General features: G+C 44.3%; 1 protein-coding gene across 3 annotated transcripts in view; it reads right to left on the reverse strand.

Moving 5' to 3' along the window:
• The window catches only part of PTPN3 (protein tyrosine phosphatase non-receptor type 3), a gene marked incomplete at both ends in the record, with an annotated part of 127,748 nt that overhangs the window by 7,996 nt on the left and 97,174 nt on the right, over window positions 1–22,578 (reverse strand). For all 3 annotated transcript variants that reach the window (XM_084237335.1, XM_084237334.1, XM_084237336.1), the window contains 8 exons: window positions 624–770; window positions 3,410–3,471; window positions 3,748–3,838; window positions 10,938–11,098; window positions 13,704–13,860; window positions 15,094–15,150; window positions 16,499–16,576; window positions 16,714–16,900. In XM_084237335.1, coding sequence (XP_084093461.1) covers window positions 624–770; window positions 3,410–3,471; window positions 3,748–3,838; window positions 10,938–11,098; window positions 13,704–13,860; window positions 15,094–15,150; window positions 16,499–16,576; window positions 16,714–16,900 — 940 coding nt within the window. The remainder of the gene's footprint in view (window positions 1–623; window positions 771–3,409; window positions 3,472–3,747; window positions 3,839–10,937; window positions 11,099–13,703; window positions 13,861–15,093; window positions 15,151–16,498; window positions 16,577–16,713; window positions 16,901–22,578) is intronic.

The raw sequence follows: 22,578 nt of genomic DNA on the forward strand, positions 1-22,578 counted from the left end.
AGAAGCAAACATTTTACAACAAAGACATCGATATGAGTGCAGAGGTTAGAGAATTCTGGGTACAGAGGTGCCCTGCATACTGACTTCTGTTAAATAATCAATCATCTGTCCTGATGAAAACACACATCTGGCCAAGTACAGTATCAAGTCCACTGCTCTCCTAAAGTACGTCTTACCCATCTGTGCATCAGATTTTGCTTTAACAAGCAGAGACTGGAATTTCTTCTACTTTCCAGCACTACTGAGAACCTGGCACCCATATTGCTGGTCACAGGACCAGCACTTGTCTGGGGGGTGACGCCAAAACTGAGGCAGGGGTTTTGGACAGGTGAGGTGAGGCCAGGGGAACTGTTCTGGGCTTGTTATGATGGGTCTGAGCTGGGAGTGAGAGGGGCTGTCTGACTATTTTCAGCTTGGTGGAAACTGGGGAGTGGGCTGAAAGAGCACCAAGCTCCTGTCATTGGCAGCTCCAACAACAGTGTCCATTAGCAGCTCCCAGCCGTTCATGGGTCAAGTAGGGGCTGGACTAGGTAACATTGAGGACCCTCTCCAGTCCTGAGACTCATATTAGCTGGAACACATGTGACACAGCACATATTTGAGTTGGAAATCAAGTCACTTACCCGTCCTCGCTCTGTGAGAGTCGTTAACATGATGATGAGTGATAACTTCTGATCCCAGATGACTTGCCAAAACTGTGCACAGGTATGGGGCAGGGGTCCCTGAGCAGCAACGTACCTGTTTACAAGGTCAGCCGCAGAGATGTCCATCTGGCAAGAGATGAAGGCATTGGCATTAGAATCTGTTACTGCTGCAGAGGGACAGGCAATAGGACCCTAAACTCTCCTACTTGGTAAGTGACATCACATTAGTGGGATCTATCAACTTACAGCACATAAGAAAAATCAAAGAGAAAGTAATTTTTAAAATCCTCGAGAGGTATCTCACAGTAACAGTTAAGACAGTTAAGATACATGTGGATGATACTCAAAAAACAGGCGAAAGACAGAAATGTGCCTACAAGGTGGCAGAAGAGTTTTTCTCTCGTTGCTCTACCCCAAATAGAATCAAAACTGGGAATCTGCGAGTCTTTCACTAGGCAGGGTTTGTAACCAAATCTGTTTTTATTTAAAGCAGAAATCACACACGCATATATCACCAATTTTTGTTGCACTTTGCTTTCCATGTGGCTCCTGATGACTGTACCATGAGTTCACTCATCTTAACATGGCATGCTAAGATGGTATCAGGGTGCCAGGGGGTCCCCCTCCCAGCCAGCTCTTTTGCCTTTTCCCTTCTGAACTGAGCCCTTTCTTTGAAAGAACACTCAGGACCTGCAGCGCTGTGGAGTGGCACTGTGATTCACTCATTTTCAGGCAGCGAAGGTAAACAGAGGTGCCTGATTCATGGCTAGTGGATGCTTCAGTTAATGGCTTGTTCAACCTGGTCTCAGCCCCTAGTTAACTGAAAGAGACTGCACTGAGCAGTCTGGACACCCTCACCCTTCCTGACACTGCTTTCAAGACACCAGGACTCCTGAAGGAGGGACACAGGTCACAGGAGTTTGGACTCATTGATCAGCCATATTGATGAGGGCAGTTCTTGATATTTTGCTATAATTTGAGAACTTCACCTAAGAAAAATTTGGATTTCATCATTTAGATCAAAGATTGGCAAACTAAGGCCTGAGGGCCAAGTCCAGCTTCTGCCTTGCTGGCTAAGAGTTGTTGTTTACAAAGCTGTAATTTATTTATTTATTTATTTATTTATTTATTTATTTTAAAGGGTTTGCTTTCTATTCTTTTTTATATTAGTTTTTTTTATTTTTTACATCATTGTTCATTTTTAAACAATATTCGCTTCCCCCCACCCCCTCAGGTGTAGTCCCCAGAAGTCTCCTTCACCAGTGCACCCGTGCACCATCACCTCAGTCCCCTGTGCTCCTCCCTCCCTCCCTCTGATCCCTCTCCCTCCTCCTCCCCTGCAGGATGTGTCTGATTTATAATTGTCTGTTTTTGCTTTGCTGTGTTTTGTACTGTTATTATTTTTTTTACACTGATGTCTTATTTGGTTCCCCTATATTCCTGCTATAAGTGAAACCATCCAATATTTTTCATTTTCCTTCTGGCTTATTTCACTGAGCATAATTCCTTCTAGCTCCATCCACTTTTCTGTGAATGGCATGAGTTTATCTTTTTTGATTGCTGAATAATATTCCACTGTGTATGTGTATATATATATATATATATATATATATATATATATATACACACACACATCTTCTTGATCCAGTCATCTATTTTTGGGCATTTGGGTTGTTTCCAGGTTTTACCTATTGTAAATAGTGCTGCAATAAACATAGGTGTACAGGTGTTCTTTTGAATCACTGTTTTTGTGTCTTTTGGGTGGATCCTTAGGAATTGTATGGTAGCTCCATTTTTAGTAGACTGGGGAACCTCCAGACAGTTTTGCATAGTGGTTGGACCAGTTTGCACTCCCACCAGCAATGTAGGAGAGTTCCTTTTTCACCACATCCTCGCCAACATTTGTTATTGCTTGTTTTTTTGATATGTGCCATTCTCACTGGTATAAGGCGGTATCTCAATGTGGTTTTAATTTGCATTAATCTGACTATAAGGGATGTTGAACACTTTTCATATGCCTGTTGGCCATTTGCATTTTCTCTTTGGAGAAATGTCTTTTAAGTTCTTCTGCCCATTCTTGACTGGGTTGTTTATTTTGTTTTTCTTGAGTCGTGTGAGTTACAAAGCTGTATTTTAAATAGTCATAGAAATACCTAAGCAATAGCCTCAGTTTTGCCCTTGGCTTTCAAAGACAAAAATATGTGTTCTCTGGTCCTTTACAGAGAAAATGTGCTGACCCGTGGTGCAGATGAAGGAGCTGAGTCTATTAAGTTGCCCAAGACATATTTTCAGGGTGAGAATAAATACTTTTCCCACAATATATGAAACCTTTACCTTTTCTTTTTGGGAGTATATATAAAGCAGAGGTTTTATTTTTTGGCAGGATGTACACTAGTAATATAGGGGCATGGGGGAATACAGAATATTACAAACATAACCACTGGCAAAAAAAACACCTAAAAGTCAGTAGCTAAGGGCAGAAGGCATGTGGAGGCTGGAGTAGGAGACAAGGAATCTGAGTTTTTGTCCCACCTCCTGTTAGTTCTGAGACTTTGAAATTATTTAATTGTTCTGAATCTCAGTACATGTGAAGTCCTCTCTCTGTAAGCTGAGCCTGTTCTGCCTCCCTCAATGCCTGCTGCGGTGCTGAAACAAGGGAATGAACAGGAAGGCACTTTGGCAACCGCAAAGCACCCTGTGTGCCGTTATCACGCTTGTTATAATGATTAATGTGACCTTTCTTATTATCCAGATTCCTAACTTACGTTCACGTAACTGGCATTAATATAATCTTCATTTCCCTGCAATAATACCCGGGTGGTATCATCTGTGGGGGAGAGAAAAATTTACCAATTATTCTGAGCGTTATTTTTATCATACCAAGTAAACAAGAGTTCAGTTCCCAGCCCCATCTGCAGCTCCCACCTCATTAGCATAAACACTATTCCCCAACTGTTCAGAGTCTGAAATGGCTGCAATAAAGACAGTGGTGTTTACAGACACACTGAAAATCGTTCCAGAATACCAGACAATCTGTTTTAAAAAGGGAAACATTATTTCAGTGTGCGTGTGGGGGAAGGAGGCAGTCACACCGGATACTCACAAGGCAGCACATCTTTATATCGGTTTTTGTCCAAATTTTGAGGCAGTTTTGCAAACGTGATGGCCAAACCAGGCTTCTTTCTGTAGAGTTGCTATATGACAGAAAAGTAAAAACAAAAACAAAAAAACATTGCTAAGAAATCAGTCACGAAGGGAGTGTGAACATATACTTCAGCAGTAAAGTTTACCAGCTAGAGCACCCAGATCTTAACATTTAAAAGTGACTATATTATGTAAGAAAACATTCCCCAAGAAGCAGCTTTACAATTACATGAGAAACTAAATTCGTCAAAATTTTTTTTTTATAAACAAGAAGATCTTTGGGAGAAAAAACAGTCATAGGAAGGGGTCTGAGTCACACATAATGGAATATGGTTAAGTAAAACCTTGTCTTTGTGACAATTACGTGACAAATGCTGAAAGCAAGTAGGGGGAAAAAAAAGAATTCTGACTCAAAATTAAATGGAGTCACCTAAATTAGTCTAAAAACATTTCCCTCCAATTCAGTGGAGTGAACCTTATTTGTTCAAGAATGAGAACATTTCATTCATTAGCTCAGAAGTATATTTCCACTGTAAAAACATTTATTCTGATAAATAGTAAGCTTCATTTAAAGGCTTATTTTCCTGTATATGCGATCACTAGCAAAAAGTTCAATGAAAGCAATTTTTGCGCATTCGTAATAAGCACAGGGCAGATACTTTGCTATGGTATCTGATGTGATTTTGACAACAGCTCTGTGAGAGGTAGTAGGAGTTTCCTTATTTTGCAAGCAGGAGGCAGAGATTAAATGCTTTGCTTAAGATTGCAAACTAGATACTGAACTCAAATCTGACTCCAAGGCTTGGGGAGTACTTTATGGAGCTCTGACTAACATGTATAGAACGGTGCCTAAGTCCATACTCACAGGACCATCACCATCATGAAGGACACAGACACATCCACCCCCATTAAGTTCCCCCTGCCCCACTGAGATTTCTTTGCTACACATCACCGTCCCCCACTTTGAAGGAGAGAGACAAACATTATCAATCAGATGTTTTTACCAACTTTATGGGAGGTTAAAAATGACACAATTTTTTCAGTATTACCAAGTGATCTTTTTTCCTTTTGCAGGAAATTTGGGAAATTCATAAAAAAAAAAAAGACCAGTAATTTCATAGCCCTGAGAGGATCCTTTTCATATTTTCTCTAGCTTATTTTTCTATACATCCATGCACCCAAAGAAACATAAGCATATATGGCAAAACATATAATAAAGACATGCCATTTAAAAATAAAAGATGAGATTTAACTATATATTAGCTCTTCCCATAGTAGATTATGTGAAACCCAACCATACTGAGAGAAGTTAACAGGTATTCCTTAGACTGTAAAAGAATTTTCAAGTTCAAAGAGATCTGGGAAATAGTACAAACGTTCTGATAGTCTATGAACCTCTAAGAAGACAAGTCCTGCTGGACATATGCTTGTTTAATTCTAACTAGCTTAGTGTTTCTCCAGCTAATTTGGCCAAGGTTCTCAGATCTCACAAAAAGTGTTCTGGGAAATACCATAATTGGAAGCCAGTTTTTTCCTACTTATAGTGCCTAATTCCCTGTACCATTCTCTATATGTGATTTTTAACTGGTTCAATAATCTGTGGTTTTTCATAGTTTTAAATTTTACTCTACATTTTGATCAGGCTGTTTTCAACTTCTGTACTCATATAAATTCCTCAGAACATAATTGTTGCATTACAACTTATTTGTAGGACTTTGAGCTTATAACCATGTTGCCCTAGGGGTGTATAAGAATGTTTAATTCACCACATTGTGGCAAACATCACCAACTACAATGTCTTTGCAATTTGAACAGGGAGGCTGAACATTCTTTTCCCTCTGTAATTTTGCAAATTATTTGTTTTGTAAACTGGCCCTCGTTGGTCTGTTCTTCTCTTATCAGGTCTTTTTAAAATTAAACAAAACAATCAAGTAGCCACTGAACAATCTGTCAAATGTCTGTAAAATTTAATGGAGTTCATTATGGAAATAACTTATGAGAGGTTTTGGACTGATTCTGTAAGGAGGATTTCTGATTCAGTCAAATTTCCCTAAATGATATTTCAGTTTCAAGTACATGCATAGAGGTGAATTGCAATTAAGTGAATATAGTCAGTAAAGTTAACCTGGAGGTAAAAAGATTTTCAAATAGAAATGCAAATGTAATCAACTTGAGATGGTCTAGCAAAAAAGGGAATAGTTCTAGCAAAAGCCTTTACTTAAAACAAGTATATAAATGCATGTCAGCAGTAGATTCTGTTGATAGGGTTGCAAAGTAGTGAAATGAAATTTTAAAACGTATATAGCAATATTTAAAAATGTTTGTGCACATCATGGGATTTATCTGATAGAAATATATGAAAGAAATCTATCTGTAGCAAAATATATTTTATTAACAGAAAGCTGAAAACTGCCTGAGTATTCCCCAATCAGAGGTGTTGACTTAAATTATGATGAAGGTACAGCACCAAATCATGTGCAAGATAAACTAAAAGTACCGATTTGGACACATCATTCATCTGTTTTTCAGGGAAAAGTGCAAGTCGCAGAATAACAAACATACACAGTGTGATCCTATCTGTACAAAGCACATGCGCACACACACACACGCAATATATACATGATGATACAAATGTGCACTTACAGAGACGTATGTGTGTATAAAATATGTTTGCACAAGCACAGGAAAAGCATGGCCAGCTACACACTAATTGTTATTTGTCAGTCATAATACAGATGCTAACGGGGAAAGCAGTCAGGAGCCTGCTTATTTGACTCTGGCTATTTCTGAGTTACTTGAATTATTACAATCTGAATTATTACAATCTGAACTAAGACAAAAGAAATCTATTTGTGAAAAAAAGTAAAAATTTCATAAAAACTGGGCAAACAATCAAAGTTAAAAATTTGGGGGGCTAGGGATCTTCAGAAGATCTGCCCACAGAGGTGTTTATATCTGCCTGGGGAAGGCTGCCTTTGAATCCTAGGTCCATTGAAATGTGTCAGTCCTGTTCACACACTTAGTTTCTGGAAGTCTTAAGAGTCAGTTTTTGAGTTCAACTCATAGACTTTTGTTCAGACCTTGAAGCTGCTCAGCACACTGGGTATGAAAACACTGAGAAGATGGGGTGGAAGTGATGTGCTGGAAACAGGGATGCCTTTCTGGAGGCGGGGATGAGTTCAGACTTTCTTATATTGGCCCGAATTTGAGACAAGAACCGCACATTGGAACTACAAGAACTACATTTTGGCTTGGTTATTCCTGGGCAGAAAGGTGCGAGATGGTCAGGAGCCCTGGGTGTAGAGACATGAAGTCTGGCCCTAGGGAATCAGAGATGGGGACAGTGATAGGGAAACAAGCTTAGAAAACTAGTTAGTTTTATGAAAGAAAAACAAAAAAACAAAACCCAAATAAATAAACAAAACCCAGCCTCTGAGCCTTATTTTCTCCAGCTGTGAAAGAGTGGTGCTAAAAATCTTGGCCATATCTATTTTACAGAACTGTTGAGTCAACTGAGATGACATACTGTGAAACACTTGGTAGATTCCAAAGTGCTATAGAAATGCTAATTATTATTAAGTGTGATTTTATTAAAGCTGGGACCAAATGCCTTCTGGAACACATTTGTAACTGTTTACTGGAAGCCTTAGGAGGGACAGGGGAATTCCCTGAATGAAAAAATGTTTCGGAGCAAGCTTGCTGGAAACTGCCTGAGAGAGGATTCCCCCCCTCACCGCCCCCAAGGCCTAGCTACCTCACGGCAGGCCCTCTGTGTGGTGGAGCAGGTACCTGTGGGTGAACAGGCCCTCCTTCCTGCTCCTGTCCAGAGCACATACTCCACCAGCCAAGTCATCCACCTGCCAAGGGCACTGGAGGAGTGGAGAATCCGACAGCCAAGACTTTGGAGTCAGAGGGCCCTGGGTTCTCCACCCAGTGTGACACAATGACTTCTTGTGTGGAGACTGGGCACGTTCTTTAGAGTCCTGAAGCCTTTACTTAAAATAATAATACTTCCTTTTTACGGCTCTCTTACCATGTGCCAGACAAAGCATTAAGCATTTATCTCATCTAACTCAGCCATCCCTGGAGACACCCAATTTATAGATGGGGAAGTAGAGTCGATAGAATTTAAGGGACGTGCCTGAGGTCACACAGGAAGTGAGTAGAGCCAGGATTTAAAGTCTCTGGCTCCGGGAGGCCACAGAGCCACTCAGATCTTTCCACATGGATGCTGTACTACTCTCACAGTAACCCTCACATGTAAACAGCATTTTGTTGTTTCCTAAGGTTAGGTAGTATTTAAAAAAAACAAGCTTTTGAGTAAGCCTGCCTGTGTCCCAATCCAGTTTGAAGATATCTGCTCTGGGGCTGTCCCTCATCTATACAAAGGTGTCAAAGACACACACATGAGGGTTCCTGTGAGAGTTTGGGAGATGAAGCACATGCAGTCCTTAGCACATAGTAGGTGCTCACCAAAGGTCCCCCTTTACATTCGTTTCCCATCTCTTCTGGCTTTCTTTAGTATTCCTCTCCTTTACCAGTTCTATGGTTAAAATACGTTTCATAGTCTCGGGTTCTCAGGGAGGCGGCTTGGGGAAACCCAAGAGCTGAGGCTCCACCTACTTCACTAGCTCCAACACAGAGCAGCTCTGCTATTATCTTCTGCAGTTTGGAATTCTGCAAAGACACTGCTTAAAATGAGGGGTTTCCTACTTATTTTCTAGGCAATGTATAGGCAAGAGGAAAGAAACATGAACATCCTAATATTTAACCCTAAACTCTGTATATTCTCCATTTCTCACACAACTGTCTAACTTTAGGCTCAAGAGGTAAGACAGTGAGGATGGGCAGTCTCTGGACAATGGTTCAGCAGACCTTCACCTTCTCCTCTGGATTAGCGTGGGCATCAAGCCTCCTGGTGAATGTGTTAAGAGAGCCAAATGTAGGCCCCACTGCAGAAGGTGTGGACTGGGCACAATTTAACAAACTCCTCAGGGGATATCCAATAGGGGGTCTCTGTCACCCTTTAGAAACTACTAAGGGGGTAGGGGAGTACATCTCTCTCAAGCATTTTTTGAACATAATAAAGTTCAGTGAACACTGTTCAAGGGAAATCTATGAGGAAGCCCCATATGTACAATATAAAAGTGGAGCCACTTGAGTAAAGGGGACTTTCTGGAGAACTGAGATGGGCTTGATCTTTTCCTGAGAGCCCACAGTGCCTCCTTGTGGACAGTCGACTCAAAGAGCAAAGGTTCTCACTGGGTTGAAGGACTTGCATCACCTGGAGAAGGCCCCCAGGACTCCATGGGGTGCTGCCCACCCCAGGTGGGCCTGAGCCTGGTCCCTTAGCTGTCTCTCTGACATCCCAGGAGCTTGGTCTACATTCAGGTTTTGGCCTTCCTAAAATACCCTCCCCTCTACACTTAGTCTCATCCCTCTTCTGTATCCTACTTCTCACTCCAGAGACCCTCCTGAAAACATCTCACCTCCAGTGAGACAGAACAAACAAAAATCCTGTTCTATCTTGGCCTGTAGCTGTTTCTGGGACTCATGATACTTTCCCAAAATAAACCAAGGTTACACTATTAGCTCCTTGGGGCCATAAGTCCTCCTCTTCCTCCCCTCATTGTGTTCCTGATCCAGCATTTGGCACATGGTAAGCACCTAATACTCAATGAATGAATGAATGAGTGAGTGACTCCACAGATCCTTCCCTCTTTCATGCCCCCTCCAATACCAAAAACAGAATAAAACTAACAGTCTATAACTGGTTTTCAAGTTCTCCTTGTTTCAATTATTTTGGACAAAGTTTAAAAATAATTGTGTTTCAATTTTGAGCTTTTGGGGAGGCAAGACCAGAAAACATAATCTGTACATTTTCCTTTTTTCTTTTTTTAAACAAACTTAAAGCCCACATGGCCTCCTGTAGGAAAATAGGGCTAATAGGTATTCAGTATATCTCTAGCAACTCTACTGAATGAGTTTATTATTCCTGTCTTCTTATGCTAATTTCATTTCTACCATATATGAACTTATCTATATCATCTGGTAAGGCTATGAATTAAAACCTTAAAGTTCCCTATTGATTTCTGGGGCTCAATTATCTTTACCTTTCACTTGTGGGTTTTTACTTTCAATTGTTGTTCTATATACATTGTTCAAATATTTTATTACATTATCTTCCTTACACAATTATAAAATGAACCTTCCTTCCATTCAAGGCTTTTTGCTTTGCATTCCTTGTTTAGTAATATTATTCATGCTTTCTTGAATCAATTCTGTGGTCCAAATACATTTGACAAACTTCCTAATTTGCTTCTGTGTCTGTTTTTCCTTTATAGTTTCCTGATAAAGCAATGCGCTGCTGATTTCTGCTTTGAATAGGACCTGAAACTCTGAATGTATCAGACAGTGTATATTGTCATTAAACATCATCTGTTTTTTTTATTGGCCTATTTTCTGCTCTCTGGGCTCTTCTGTTACGTGTTATTGCATGCGCTATTCTGCTTTCTCTTACCTTTCAATAAATTTGAAAGATAAACATGTCCTATTTTCAATTCTATTAGCTAGCAGTCAGTAAAACGGACTTAAAAACCCAGTCTCCTTTGGTGCTCTTTAGTTTTATGAAAAATCTCTGCGGGTGCCTTGTCAACAGTCTTACTCTATAGATAGCCGTGCCTCCTGGGGGAAAAAGATGGGGTCTGACTGTTTTCTACTTATGCTCACATGTTTCTGAGAGACTTGGGGAGGCCAAATACCATGCTCTCATGGGGTCTCAATACCTGCTCAAGAGTACAGTGTCGGGAGGGGTTGGGGACCTGCCCCTTCATCACCCCCAGGCACTCACCCACTACCTTGTATTGCTGAGCATTTCAAGCTTCTGTGTTGGCAGCTAAATGTGCTCAAAGCCCCTCCTCCTGGATCTCTGACATGTTTCTCCATGACTACGGAGCATCACTAGAATCAGGGGTGATGCAGAGTTCAGCCATGGGCCGTAGTCCCCAAGCACATGTGGCTTTCCAGGTCGGTGCTGCGGAGCTGCAAACCTGAGCTCAGGTGGCCAGGGGCTCAGGAGATTCAGCAGTGAGGGAGCAGCCACCCATGGAGGTGGCCCAGGCTGGGGGGTTGGCCCTCGGAGTCTCTTACCTCAAACTGGATCAGCACCGTCCCACTTTCCAGACCCTTCTTTAGCTGTTCCATGGAACCCTCCAAAGTGTCCCCGCCCTCCGGACACACGGGGAAAATGGCCTCTGGGAAAAGCTGGTTGAGTTCATCTTCAGATTTGATCTCAGTGAATGAGTGGACAGCTGTGGTGGAGGAGAAAAGAGCTTGTGGAGCAGCACGCGGGCTGATGGGTTCCCCTCAAACAATTACACTTATGCTACCTGAATGCAGATGGTTTCAAACATCTTATTAAATGATTAAGCACATGGGAATCATTTTCACCAAAGACACTACTTCTTGTTGAATGATTCAATATGTGCTAATTATATAAAATGACACGCTAATCTTTCTGGTTAGTTTTAAATGATAGTGTTAGTACTCAGAGGCTTTTGCCAAAGGTAAGAAAAAGGGAAAGAATGTTTTGAAAGAAAACCTGTCTTCTCCCTTTGCTTTCTCTGACTGAGTTCCCCTGCTACCCTCCCTCCTTCTCAGGTCCTGTCCATTTGCTGCCCCCTTCAAGCAGGCATTTCCCCAGGCACTGGCTGGGTCCCAGGAACACCATCATCCCACAGAGCCCAATCTCTAACCCAAGGCTGTGTTCACATGAGGGGCTCCCAAGTAAATATCTCTAGTCCTAACACCCCGTCTATACTTCAGTCCCACTTCTTCAGTACAGATGCCCCTTCATATCAGACTCAGCCCAGGGAAAAACAAATCTTGGGTGCCCTCTCCCTGCAGCCCTGAATGAGGCAGGAAACACTCCAGGGGGGACTGGGCTTCCCAAGAACTTCTTCATACTGCTACCTGATGTAAATATTCACCTGGAAATGCTGAAGATAACATATTACCTTATTCAACACGTTTTCCTTTAGAGCTCCGAACCATATAATGGTGATTTGAACTTTAATAAAAGGGAAATGTATTTGAAGTGAAAAAAAAAAAGTGCTGTTATATCCTTTTCCAATCTCCCCAAATGGAAATGAATTAACCCTGAACTTCCTCTGTCCTCTCTTAAAGGAGTCACTCCCTTAATCAAAAGTCTACAACGGCTCCCTAGTGCCTTCAAGATAACACAGGAAAGGAGGATACTAACAACTTTTGCACATAGTGAAACTGAGCCCTAATTCTTGGTTATCTTATCCCCATTTTACAGATGAGGAAACTGACTCTCAGACAGAGGCAAGTAAGTTGTCCGAGCGACGCAGACTCTCAGGGCGGGCACATGGGAATTCACTGTGTACAGTATACACACAGTGGACGTCTGTCTGGCCCTGAAGACCACATTCTCCTCACTGACTACAGTATCTGAGCTCTCTGGCTATTTTGTGACTTCTACCATATATGTGACATCCCATGCTCGTGTTTACTTACCATTTTTACTTATTTACTTTTAAAGCAAACTTTCTAGCCTCACAGCCACAGAAAACCATCGGTACTGCTCTTTTTAGGCCAAATAGTCTATAAACATGCTTCCTTCACTTCAAACAGGTGCCAGCCCCTGGCCACAGGCAGGTAGAGGATGGCACTCCCCATCTGGAAGGTGCTCACATGGGCCATGAGGACCACACCAGCATGTGGTGGACATGCCAGTTCGCAATCACCAGATTCCTTCAGCCCCTGTTATCTTGAGGCTCATCAGTCACACACAGCAGGGCGACTTAATCAAGCACTTTGTGACTTGGCATTCCCCTTTCCTGGCTTGGAGATAGTCATACTATCTCCATACTTATAAGAACATTATGAGAATGGAAGCAGGTACAGCAATTAGCACAGGGCAAGCTATGTCAAGGGTGCTTCCCAGACACCAGCCACTATCTCGACTGAATGCCTACTGCGTGCTAAATTTGGTGCTGGGACTTGGTGGGGACAGGGTGTTGGGTAGTAATCTGGAGACCCCTGTAAGGCTAGGAATAGAGGGGCTGAGAGCAGCACGGGATGGTTCTGGGATAGGAGGGGATTAGTGGGAACAGAGAGAAGGCAGGCGGGTGTGAGTGTGGGTCTGTGTCTACAGGTGTGAGGCCAGAACACAGGCTTTGAGACACATGCCTCATTTGCCTTCAGTACTTTAAAGCTAGAAGGAAGATTGAGGTCTCAGTTTATTTTGTAACCAGAACAACAGCACTGGCAAAACAGGACATCCTTCAAATGCCTACTCGCATGCAATGCTTTCCAGTATGTCATTAAATCTTCCCGAGAATCCCATGAGGTTAGGAGTACTGTTATCCTTGCTTTCACTAAGGAAACTGAAACACAGCCTGGATATGAAACTTACTCCAGGTCCCTCAAGTGGTATGAGCAGACTCAGAACCACTGAGGCATCCCAGTTCCTGATTTCACAGTAAAACTCACTGCACTGGAATAACTATAGCCTGAGTCTCTGAGAAGGGGCTGAAAATGCAAATGTCTGCAGGGCTAGGTAGCTAAGAGAGGTGTGAGATGTGGTCCTGAGTTGGGACTGGGAGGCTCAGGGCTCAGGACCCACCTACAGGGGTGGGTGGGTGCTGTCTACCTGCAGAAGACCTGCCAGGAAAGGCCAGGCCCCATGAGGGCAGAGCTTCATGTTTTTCAAGTAAGAAGTCAGACATCCAGGGTAGGAGGAGAAAACAAAAGAAGGAAAAAAAAAAAAAAAAGGAGTCAGGCACCCAAGGTGATGTGAAAATTCTTGGACTACAAGCTCCACGTTTCTAAAGCCATGGAATGGGCCAGAACAGGCCCTGCCATGCCAAGGCAGCGTCCTGCAGCTCGTACCTTTCCTCCGGATCACCAGGGCCAGCTCCCGAGTGTGGGACTCCCGGCTGGCTTTGATGAACATCACTACTTGGTCATGGGTGTGTTCAGAAATATCCCGGCCGTTGATTAACACAATTTGATCCCCTTCGTTCAGCTTCGGAATGCAGGTGTCCGCCTGGGTGGAGGGGAGAGCGAGTTTCTTGTGTTACCGTTAACACAAGGGCTGAGGCCCCTGAGCCCAGATGCGGAGACAAGCCAGACCGAGCTCTCATTTCCTCCCCCAGGGATCACTGTCGTTATTTTCACAGCGCTGCTATGTTGACAGGTAAGCAGGTTGTGGGGTTGTAAAGAAGGGCTGCTTGGGGTTGTAAAGAAGGGCTGCTTAGAGCTAAATTATGAAACACTTCAGAGCAAGGCGAAGACAATGACTGGAGCCACTTCTCTAAGGAAGCCAGCCTTCTCTTATGGCCACGACCATCTTTTGTTTTCTAGATATGCTGTTAGAAAAGGATGCCTCCTCTTAAAAGTCAGTATATTTATCTACCTTGTAGTGAAGGTAGCTTTTGTAAGCTTAACACCAAAGGCAACAGAAGAGCACTGACCGTAGGGGTGAAAGCCTTCTCGATTCAAAGAGGCCACAGCAGCAAGAAAATACTTAAGACAAAACCCCCAAAGAGGGGCTTTCATAGGGGGCATTAAAGAAGCAAATGGGACCTCCCCCATTTGGTGGCGCAAGGGGTCAAGCACAGAGCTGTGAAGCTATCTGCAGTCTCTGCAGCACGAGTTTGATCCCCGGCCAGCCAGGGAGCTACCCACATGGCGCAGCAGACCTCTCCTGTCTCGCCCGCTGCTCCCCTCAGCAGTGTGTTTCAGTAAATCTGCCTGTTCTGTTCCCCACTCTGTCTCTGGTGAATCCTCTCACCCCCCACACCTCTGGCCTGTACCCCAGTTCTTGCATGCATGCATAAATAAAATCTTTTTTTAAAAAAAGGAAGCAAATAATCTCCCAGGAGGCCTAGAAGGAGGATGAGGGTGGGAGTGTAGTGATGGGAAGGGGGCATAGGGCTCACATGCCCAACGTGGGCAGAACAGCCAAGTCTGTGCCTCAGTTTCCCTCTTTTGAGCAGAACTTCTACAATTTAATATGCACATAAAGCACCAGGGAGCTTGCAAAACTGCAGCTCTGGTTCAGGGGGCCCAAGGGTTTGCAATGCCCAGGAGAGGCTGGTGCAGCAGCTGTAGGGGCGCCGTGGACGGTAAGGTGCTAGAAAGCAGGGCTTTTTCTTTCTATCTGCACATGTTTATACACAGACATTCTTTGCTGCTGGCAAAGAAGAAACAGCACATGGGGTACAGGTGTCAGATGTACGGGAGACAAGCCTGGGAGCCATGGAGCATGGGTACTTACAGGCGACTCTGGGTTTATCCTTGATACCACGAGAGGCATCTTTTGATCCACTCCTCCCTGGAAACATGTTAAATTGAAAAAAAAAATTCATTCAAGTAGTTCATAACAACGATGACGGGCAGAGCTGTCAGCACGGGAGGGCGTGGAGCCTGCTCTAATCCCAGGGGTTAGCGCCCTGCCAAAACTCGGCACAAGGCTCCTGAGCCCTCTGGTCTAGTGGGCTGAGACCGCTCAGCTGCTATCCCCACATCCCATCAATGGAAGATATATCTGGAGGAAGCGAGCTTTCAAAAAATGTCAAGACCCCCAGGAAAAGGACACCTAAAGGGCTGCTTGTTTATAAATGCTGCTGAAAAGGGATTTTTCCGGGAGAATGGCCTAGAAAAGGGCCACTGACCATGGAACACAGGTGCTGGGGTGGGCTTCTGGGGTGGGGACAAGAAGGCATGATGGCAGCAGGTAGGCAGCCAAGGACACCTGCCCTTGCCATGCTCTAGCATAGGGGTGGACACGCTTTTTCTGCAAAGGTTCAGAGTGAGTTACTTCGGTTTTGTGGGACAGATGGTTCTGCTGCCCTGACTCTGCCACCCTAACCCCAGAGCAACCATTAACCATTTATTAGTAAACGGGGGGTGGCTGTGCGTCCAGCAAAACTTTATTTATAACCAATGGGAGCAGGCCCCCGGGCCATACTTTGCATACTTTCAAGGCAGAGCCACTTGAAACTTCTTTCTTGTCAGTTTTAGCAATGCTGAGGGGTTCTCTGAATAACCCCAGTTCAGGGATAGAGTCTCTTGCCGACTGTGTGCCTGTATTTCTGAGCCTTACTCAATGCATCTATAAAATGGGCTTAAAAACGCCAGCTTCAGGCCTCCCTGGTGGTGCAGGCGGTTGAGCACCGTGCTGTGAAGCTGTCCGCAGCCTCTGCAGCGCCAGTTTGATCCCGGCCGGCCAGTGAGGGTCCCACATGGCGCAGCAGACCTCTCCTGTCTCACCCGCTGCTCCGCTCAGCAGTGTATTTTGTCAGTCCACCTGTTCTGTTGCCTGATGTGTCTCTGGTGTATCCTCTCACCCTCCCGCGAATCTGGCCTATACCCCAGTTCTTGTATAAATAAATAAATAAATCTTTTAAAACAAAACAGAAAAAAAACAAAACACCAGCTTCCCCACTCAGAAGAACTCAATAAGTGATACCATTACACGCAGAGCAAACACCAAGCACAGAGCAGGCTCTCAGGATGAGGCAGATGCCCCAGCCATAAAAAAAAACTCCCAATTCTGAAGGTTGAGCCAATTTCCTTACATAGCTTTATTAGGTTTGTGCCACATTTTCAAAGGAAATTAAAAATTCATCTAAAGGTTGTTCCAGAGCATTAAAACTTCCTTAGAATTACACACAACCTACCTTAAGATTAAATCCAAATTTCCCATCTTCATCTGGCGTGATACGGATTAAGACTAAGTAGCCATCACCATTATCATTCTGGAAAATGTTGGAAAAGTGGTTAATTACATTACTTCCCTCTCCAGGGGCTGGTGCTATTTTCTCTGGGTCATACTACTGAGCTGTCCATGAGGGTCACCTGGCCACCTCTGCACCCCAGGACCTAAGTCACTGACCTTGTCACAGTAGTATTGGCTGGAGTCTTCGGTGGAGCCCCCTTTGGTCACCCTGTGGAAGTCCTCTAAGAACTGCTGATCAACGCCGTCTGGGGAGCAGGAGCCTGGAGCATTTGAAGATGGAGACACAGAACTGGATGACTTCTGGGTCAGGTAGCTTTGTGCTGGATTGTTCTCGGATATACTCCTTCATCATGGGGAAGGAGGAGATATTTTAATAACTGGATTAATACCTTATCAGAGTAAACATTACTGACTACTGGAGCATGGTCAAAAGTCGTTGGAACCTCAGAAGAGTTTCAAAGGTCAACCCCAGGCTCTGGCACAACCAGAGATCGCTGGCCACCACTGACCCCATCTGGCCTAAATATCATCACCCTTAGCTTTGGGAAGGGGGGAAGGAAGGCAGGGTGATACAGAGCTGCCCAAACCTCAGTTTCTTTCCTGGATGCTTTAAAAGCGTGATAGTGAGGAGTGTACAACTAGTCTGGTGTCTTATTATTGAAACACTGTCAAGCAAACACACTCATGCACATACCTCCATCCCTTCCAAAAGCTGTCTTCTCCCACCCCAATACTGGTAACCTGAAGGAAATGGGACTGCACAGCCAGGACAATTTATATTATTCCTATGTTGTGTGATTTAGTAGATCACTACTACTAAATATGATATCTACTAAAAATTGTCCACACTGAGATCATACTCTTTATTTTTCTCCAAGACAGACCCTTCTGTATCTCAGAGCTGCCACCACCCAATATGGCAGCCACGGGTCACTTAAGTGTCAATTATGATTAGAAAGCTAATCCCTCAGTCACATCAGTCACATTTCAAAATTGCTAGAGAGCCACATGTGGTTTGTGCCCCCTGCATTGGAAAGTGCAATGCTGGAACATTTTCACATTACAGATCAGTGCTGTCTTAGAAAATTAGAGACTATTAGAATCAAAAAGACCTCTGGGGTCTGCTGGCCCAACTCCGTTTCACAGGAAAGAAACAGAGGTCAACAGAGGCTGAGTGACTCGCCCAAATCCATTTTTAATAACGGAATTAATATGTTCCCAGAGCAAAATGACTGACTGCTGAGGCTTGGCATTCCAGGGTTGTCACAATCCCTAGACGTTACAAGTGCTCGAAAGCTCTGGCACACTGGAGTCCGCTGGCCACCCTTCTTGCTTAATGGACAGAAGCCTGATGGACTTGGGTCCCAAGCATCTCTTCTTCTCCAGGCCTTGCCAGGTCTGTTCCTAGAAACCCCCAAGCCCCACCCCCCGACCTCACAGCATCACAGGGGCTAACCATCACAGCAATCACCATACAGTACTCGCAACCTCTCTGTGATGAGACTTTAATTTACTTAAAAGGAAACTTTAAAAAAAGCAAAAAAATTATCCCAAATAGGTCAACTTTGCTGTTTTAACGTTTGCAAGAGCACCTCCCTCCTAGTGGCAGTTATTAAACTGAAGCCAAATGGGCTTAGGAAATAATGTTCCAGGGGTAGACTTGAACCTTCAATATGGAGACACTACAACTATCACAAATGTTTGGAAGAATCTGGAGGGTAACAGTGATGGAAAGGGTGAAGGGCATTTAAACTAAATTAAACAAAACAAAACAAAAACCTGAAGAGCAGCGTGACAAAGAAGAGAATGAACTAACTTTCATAATACTCATTTTATATTCATTGTTTTATTCCTAAATTTTGCATTTGTGAATTGTATCATAAAGTTTTAATGTATTTTTCTTTTTCAGTATAAAGTATCTGAAATAGTTCACAGCACTAAAAATAATATGTTCGAAGGTACGCTGTGCCCAACCCTACTTTGTAGGTAGGGATGGAGAGGTGACTTTTAGATAGGCATTTATTAAACACATGCTGCCACTGTTTTGGCTGCCAGACCGTGTAGACATTCCCTGTAGGCTGCAGGAACGCTCAACTCAGCATGCAAGGCAGCCAGACAGATGGTGAGGACAGGAAATGACGAGAAGCAACGCTAGGGTGGCAGCTGGATGCCACACAGGGATAGCGGGTGCGAAGATGCCAAACCAAGTGGGTATCCCCCTCCTTCTAGTAGGGCGCATGGTGGCACTGAGGGATAGTCGACTGGGTGAGGAGGGAGGTGAGGGAAGCAGTGGGTGCAATCAGGATTCCTCAGGGGGAAACAGTATAGGAACAGGATGAGGGAAGCAAGGCGGTGGGGTGGGCAGGAGAAAGCCGCTCCTGCAGAGGAGGGCGCACAGCAAGAGATCTGCTCCTGAGCCAGATCTCCCTCTTGTCAGAGGGAGATGGGAGCACAGAGAAGGGATGGCCACAGGCAGACTGACCACTCAGTTCCCCGGGGAGAAAGGAATGGAGCAAGACTGTCAGCAGGACACACATGTTATCTGTCATCCGGAACAGATGCTTCAGACCTGTAAATGCAAGAGGCATCAGAAACAAAAGCCATGCGAGCACTTATTTCTCTGAAGAGAAGCAATGTTAAATGTTTCTCTTCATTTTTAACAATGTTAAAAAAGGCAGGATTGCCCATGAGAGGAAGACTCAAGGCACAAAATACAAAAACACCACCCTCTTTCCTAAACCCTGGAAAATCACAAAGGCCTTTTCCCTCCAAACCTGCTAAGCTTGCGCCCCTGAGCCTCATGACTCTAACTTGGTTCTTGTGAGGAGGTATTTAGGGCATGTGACCAGACAGGAGTTAGAAGAGTCTAGAAGCTCCTTAAGGTCAGGAGAGATCCTGTCCTCCTCCTACACCTCCCCTACACTGAACACAGGGCAAGACACACAGCAAGTGCTCGATACTGATGCTAAGTGAAATAAAATGCCCCTCAAGGACTTGGGATTCACTAAGTGACTGAGAGGGTGGACAGCAGAGTGACCAGAGAAATCAGTGTCAACTAACTTCAAGGAGGGCAGCTGGGCTGGCAGGCAGCGTGGGAGGCGATACCACTTGGAGGCAGAGCCCTATGGAGGCGATGCCCGTGTCAGTCAGGGTCATGGACATGCTGCACAATGGGGAATGCAGGGCGTCCCACAACAGCACAGGCTGCCACATAGTGGGAAGCTCTCTGCTGCTGGCAAGGTGGCTGGATGAAGGGGCCAGGGGATTTCTGCACTGCAGACACCACTGAGGGGATGCCAAAAGTCCCGCCAATACTCAGAAGTCACACTGGCAAAATGGACATGATATCAGATTTACCATCTTTTCTGTTTTTCAGCACACACCTCAGTAGCATTAACTGCATTCACACAGTTGTGGGCACAGATCTGCAATACAAAGTGACAGCTGACCCAGGGCCCTGGGTCAGGCAAGCTCTAAAGAAACAGGGAAGGTGTTATGATAACAAGAAGCTCCACTAATTCCCCATGTCTCAGCTGGTGACCTGTCAACAATGACAACAAAGTTCTTCAAATCTTACTCCAATTGGCTCTAAAATTTGTTTTCCTCCAGTTCCTGCTCTGCAAAGTCACTTTCTCCCTCCTTTTTTTTTCTGGATGGTGGGGTTGTAGGTTTTGCTTTTAATTTTTTTGCCATGAAAGAAACTTGCTTCTCTGCAGCCAGAGAAGGAGCACAGACTGGCTGATAGAACCTTGGGGGTGACAAAAGAGTACAGGCATTCTGGACACAAAGCAACTGCCAAAGATTCATAACTATAATCATCAACTTCGCTGTGCTGCTATAAATACGGAGCGAACGGGCGTGTGACTCATCCGCTGAGATAATGCTCAGAGCTCCCGGCTCCGGCACTCTGGCTTGAAAGCCCAAGTCTCACGGCTCTTTTTCTTCCTTTCTCTTTCTTCTTGTTTAAATGGGTACAGAACATTACACTTAATTCTTTCTAAAAGGAGCCTTCCTCGTTGTCTGTGATATTATTCATCTCATTTCTCTGACAGAATACTTCTTTTTTGCCTCTTAACACAAATCTGCTGTAGAAAACATGTCAAACATTTCTTAAACATTTCTTAAACATTTGCAAATACTCACTGAAATAACCACCACAGTGTTTTTTTTTCCCCCACTTAGTGCAGACCAACCTTTCCTTCTGTCATTGGACAATGGAGGGCCTGGGCTGCTCCGGGAGGCTCAGCTACCTCTGGAGAACCAGCAACAGGCGGCGCCCCACCTACAGGAATGGGGCTCCTCCCCTATGTCACAGAGGAGGTGGTAGGATTTTCCAACTGTTCACCCCACTTGCAAAGCACACCTGCTAACCTGACTCTGTGAGATGGCTATTGTCAGTGCACCTGACAAAGCCCCATCTAGGAGGGCTATCTTTGAATTACCATTATTTGCTACTTTTACCACTGAGCTGCAAAACAAAAAGTGCCCCAGAATGACACATCTTACAAGGTCTCCCAGAGGTGTTTCTGGAGGAATCATGTGCAGGGCATAGGGATGAGTAGGGCCAGAAATTACTTAGATCAAACAGGGCTTGAGGAAGTGAATTTTATTTACTATTTATTCAACTTTTAGAGAAAGCAAATTTTAAATTTAATTTTAGTGGCCTTGTGGCTAATGACTCCTGTATTAGACTTTGAAAGTCCAAATGCACTGCAATTCCATGATGTGACAGTGGGGAGGCTGTCCAGGACATGTAATTGGGAGTCTCCCCAACCTTTTCCTTTTACTAAAGTGACAGGGGGATGATGAAGGCTGACCATGTGCTATTTACCCAGCCGGGCTGGAGGCCCTTGAAGGTAAAGACTTGCTTAACCAGCCGTGCTATTCCCTCCATGACCAGCAAAGGCTATTGGACCCTGCAACAAATGCTGCCTTTTAAGACACCCCAGACACACCACTGGGCAGAACTCATTCTCCTCCACCTGGCACTGGGCTGTTGGGCCCTCAGACGCCACCCAGTCATCCCTGGGGACACCGATGAGCAGAGCTGGAGCCCAAAACTACTCACTCTAGATTTCCATTGGAGACATGCCCTTTCAGATTACAGACATTCTGGGAGGATGGGTTCACTCCATTTAAATAAAGGATAAAGGCTTTGGTGTATATAAGCACTGTCAACAGCACTGTGCTGGTGTAAATGTCCAACACCTGTCCTCACAATACACCAGCCACTGCCTACATGTGGTTCCTGAGCACTTGAAATGAGACTTGTGTGACTGAGGAACTGAATTTAAATTTTATTCCATTTTAATGAGGTTAAATCTGAGCAGCCACCTCTGGCTACTGTACTGGACAGTGGAGGCCGTGACCTGCACACACTATGATGGCTCTTCAGACCAAAGCAGGAAGACCTGACACAGGGCATGCAACCAGACTCCCCAGAGCCCTCGATCCGTGTGTCCCTCAATTTTCACCAAAGTGACAGAGCATGTTGCGGACTCAAACTGGCTCAAGTCATGCACACCTGCACTCCTGCCTTGTATTTCTGGACCTGTAAACGCAGCACCACACAAAGGAACACACACCCTTGCATTGTGGTTTCAGTGGGGCAGCAAGATGGAGCGAGAGAGAGTGATCCTTTCAACAAAACCATCATCCATGTTCAGATCACGAGGAAGTAAAGACCAGAGGGATTATTTCAGAAGAGGTGTTAAGAAGACAAATAAAGTCTGTCTGCTGTTGTCAGGGACAGAGGAGAGATAGTAACCTCAGAAGTGTAGCTTACAATTCACCCATGCAGCCTAGGGTATAATCAGGATGCATTTAATGCTTTCAGCCTCCTAGCTAGAGCAGTAAAAATGGACAGGTTAACTGAACTGCCTTCTTGCTCATCTTTTGCATTATGTTTCTGTATTTTGAGCACAGTATGGGATTTAACAGAATTGGATATCCAGTGACTGTGCTGACATCCTAAAGACGATACATTCTTACCATGTTTTAGCTTAAAACATCATTTTATTG

This window comes from Talpa europaea (genome assembly GCF_964194135.1).
Source record: "Talpa europaea genome assembly, chromosome: 7".
In the NCBI taxonomy this organism is placed as follows: domain Eukaryota; kingdom Metazoa; phylum Chordata; class Mammalia; order Eulipotyphla; family Talpidae; genus Talpa; species Talpa europaea.